The 2,607-nt window shown below is 45.7% G+C and overlaps 1 protein-coding gene across 1 annotated transcript; it reads left to right on the plus strand.

The window, feature by feature from the left end:
- Nucleotides 1-333: 333 nt before the first annotated feature.
- On the plus strand, nt 334-491 carry C922_05555 (hypothetical protein; the record flags this gene model as incomplete). Its single annotated transcript, XM_008821126.1, has 1 exon — nt 334-491. A coding segment is annotated over one exon (156 nt), but the record flags the coding sequence as incomplete, so codon positions are not given.
- Nucleotides 492-2,607: the final 2,116 nt, after the last annotated feature.

Below are 2,607 nucleotides of genomic sequence, written 5' to 3' on the forward strand. Positions count from 1 at the left end.
GAAAGATATATGAGTAAAGGAACCACAATTGTGAATATATGAGTGATTCTCTATATGTTATGTATCCCTGATGTTAACATTCCACCTTCAATGCTGCGAAAGTGTCAAGTTGACTAGTCTATTAGGATACCTATAGAAGTATTGAATAAAATTATTAGATATAGGCTGCTATCGTAGATACAGACAGATTAGAGCTAACGAATAAGCCTTACAGAGAGTAAAAGGAGGGGAAGGGTGTAAGAATGAGTATTATTAAATGGAAGATCAAACCCCCGAATAGGTCCCGCCTTCCGAGAACTTCCCCAAACAAGCGCCAACACGGGTATAGGATTCATGGAGGATAAGTCTCAGTGTGATAAGTTCAGCAATACAATCTCAAAGAGGACCAGGAAGTCAAAGGGGGAATCCGGAAGGACGCAAGCGCTACAACAGAAAACGGAGGACGAAAGGATAGAGAGGACAACAGGAGAAAGAACCAATGACCAGGGAAGGTTACGGAGTGCTCAGTGAAATCAAGAGCAATAGAACCTGAGAAATGGACTCTGGGCTGTGAAAATAACCAAGACCAGGGTAGAAGTATAGAGTGGGACACCACCCCCGTATCTCCAGCTCTGAGGACAGGAGCCTACAGCAGACAGCAGAGCACATAGCAGCCCTAAGACGTAATCAATAGAGCATAAATCCTGAACGTAGAGAGTAAAACCTGAAAACTGACGTCGAAAAGAGAAGCCCCTGAATAGTCGAGCCTAACGCATAGAGGATAAGCCAGGAAGCCTAAATTCTAAATTTTAAGCGTAACCCCTGAACCCTAAGACTAAACATGAAGGATAAAACCGTGGACCGGAATGCCTGAAAGCTGAAGTCTCAGCGTTAGGTCCTAAAGCCAAGCTAAACCGTAGAGCGTAAATCCTAAGGCCCAAATGTGGAAGGCTAAAGCTGAACCATAAACGTAAAAGATGGCAACTATACCGTAAAAACTAAACCATAAAAACTAAGCCCCTGAACCGCTGAAACCTAGATCCTGAAGACGGAACCCTGAAACCTAAACCGTAAATGCAAACCCTAAAGCGTGGACCCTAAAAGTAAAAGCTGAACCCTGAAGAATGAAGCCGAAACCGCAAACTCTGAACCGTAAACAGCGAACCCTTAGCCGCAAACGGCGAACCCTGAACACTAAACCTAAACCCTGAAAGCGTAAACATCAACCTAAAGCATGAAACTCTAAACCCAAAACACTAAAACATGGAACCTAAAGCGTGAAGAGTAACCACTGGAACCTAAACCCTAAAACCTGAATCGTAAACCCGAACTTTAAAAAGAAATCCTAAACTCTAAACACTAAGTCCGGAATCCTAAGACGATCCTTAAATCCTGAAGCCTAAATGCCAAACCCAGAAATTACCCATAGGAAATCAAGCAGCGGACTCACAGCTCGGAGACGAAAGTCCCCAAACCTCACACCCCCAGGGTCAACCCCGAAACTCCTAACTTCACACCCTGAACCCTGGGATCTCCCCCTACACGAAAGTTGCTAAGACCCAGAGCCTCCCCTCCTAATCAATAGCCCGAATCCCGAGATCCCCAATCAAGAATTCCCCATGCTCGATCTCAAGCCACAAAATAACCTCAATGTTTAATCCCGTCACCCCGCCCCGTTTGCATCAGGAACCCTAGATCAAAACCCTCCTTCGAATCCCGGAATTCTAGACAGTACACTTAACTCCTGAACTCTAATCCCCTAATGTAGAACGCTGAAGCATGATTGTAATCCACAACCCCCTTCAATCCAAACATAAATTCACCTCCCCCCGTGGGACCCCTCCTCCCACCTTCCCTGCAGCCTACTCAGCAAGAAGTTTCGATTTCCTTGTTGAGCTTCACAATTCCGAGCCTCCAACTCCTTCCTAGGCCTATCCAATGCTCCGCTTCCGTTCTGTAATGTGGCCATCATTCCCGAATCTAGTTGCATCCCACGCCTTCATTTATGTGTCCACTCCTTCCCGTTGCTCACCTTCCCACCGGATTTCACTTCATCTTACTCTTCGGCCGTATGCGACCTCAGCCAATGGTTCTGAGGCCCTCCATTGTTCGAATGCTCTGTTCAGTTCCCTCTCCTTCCTCCTCCTTGGATTAATTCGGCGCATATAGGCTGTAAAGGCGCCCCCTATGACTAGTCCAGCGATGGATCCCAGCCCTATTCCTAGATAGCTCCCCGGTCGCTGTCCTTCAGCCTCGCCTGTTTGGGCTCCCAACTGCTCCAGGTCCCTCAAATGAGATACTAATTCTTGCTCTTTCCCTTGAACCCTGTCCTTTTCCTAAAAGATTTAACGAGAGATCACTCATTCAACAACTTGTTCTTCACTTCCACTTCTATTCGCCTAATTCTTGTGAAACTTCCTTCCTCACAGTAACCTCTCCTCAGGAAGTTCTCTTTCGATGATACTCACAATAATCGGACTATCCCCCCTTCTTCCTATAAAATTCTCTTCTCCCTATAATTCAGATTCTTTCAAACTTTAACAACTGTTTCTTACCTGCCTCAGTTCTTCATCCATCTGATCACCTGTACACACTTCACAATCTTCTCCCTGTATCCAGATACATGAA

Source organism: Plasmodium inui, assembly GCF_000524495.1.
Source record: "Plasmodium inui San Antonio 1 unplaced genomic scaffold supercont1.97, whole genome shotgun sequence".
NCBI lineage: Eukaryota > Apicomplexa > Aconoidasida > Haemosporida > Plasmodiidae > Plasmodium > Plasmodium inui.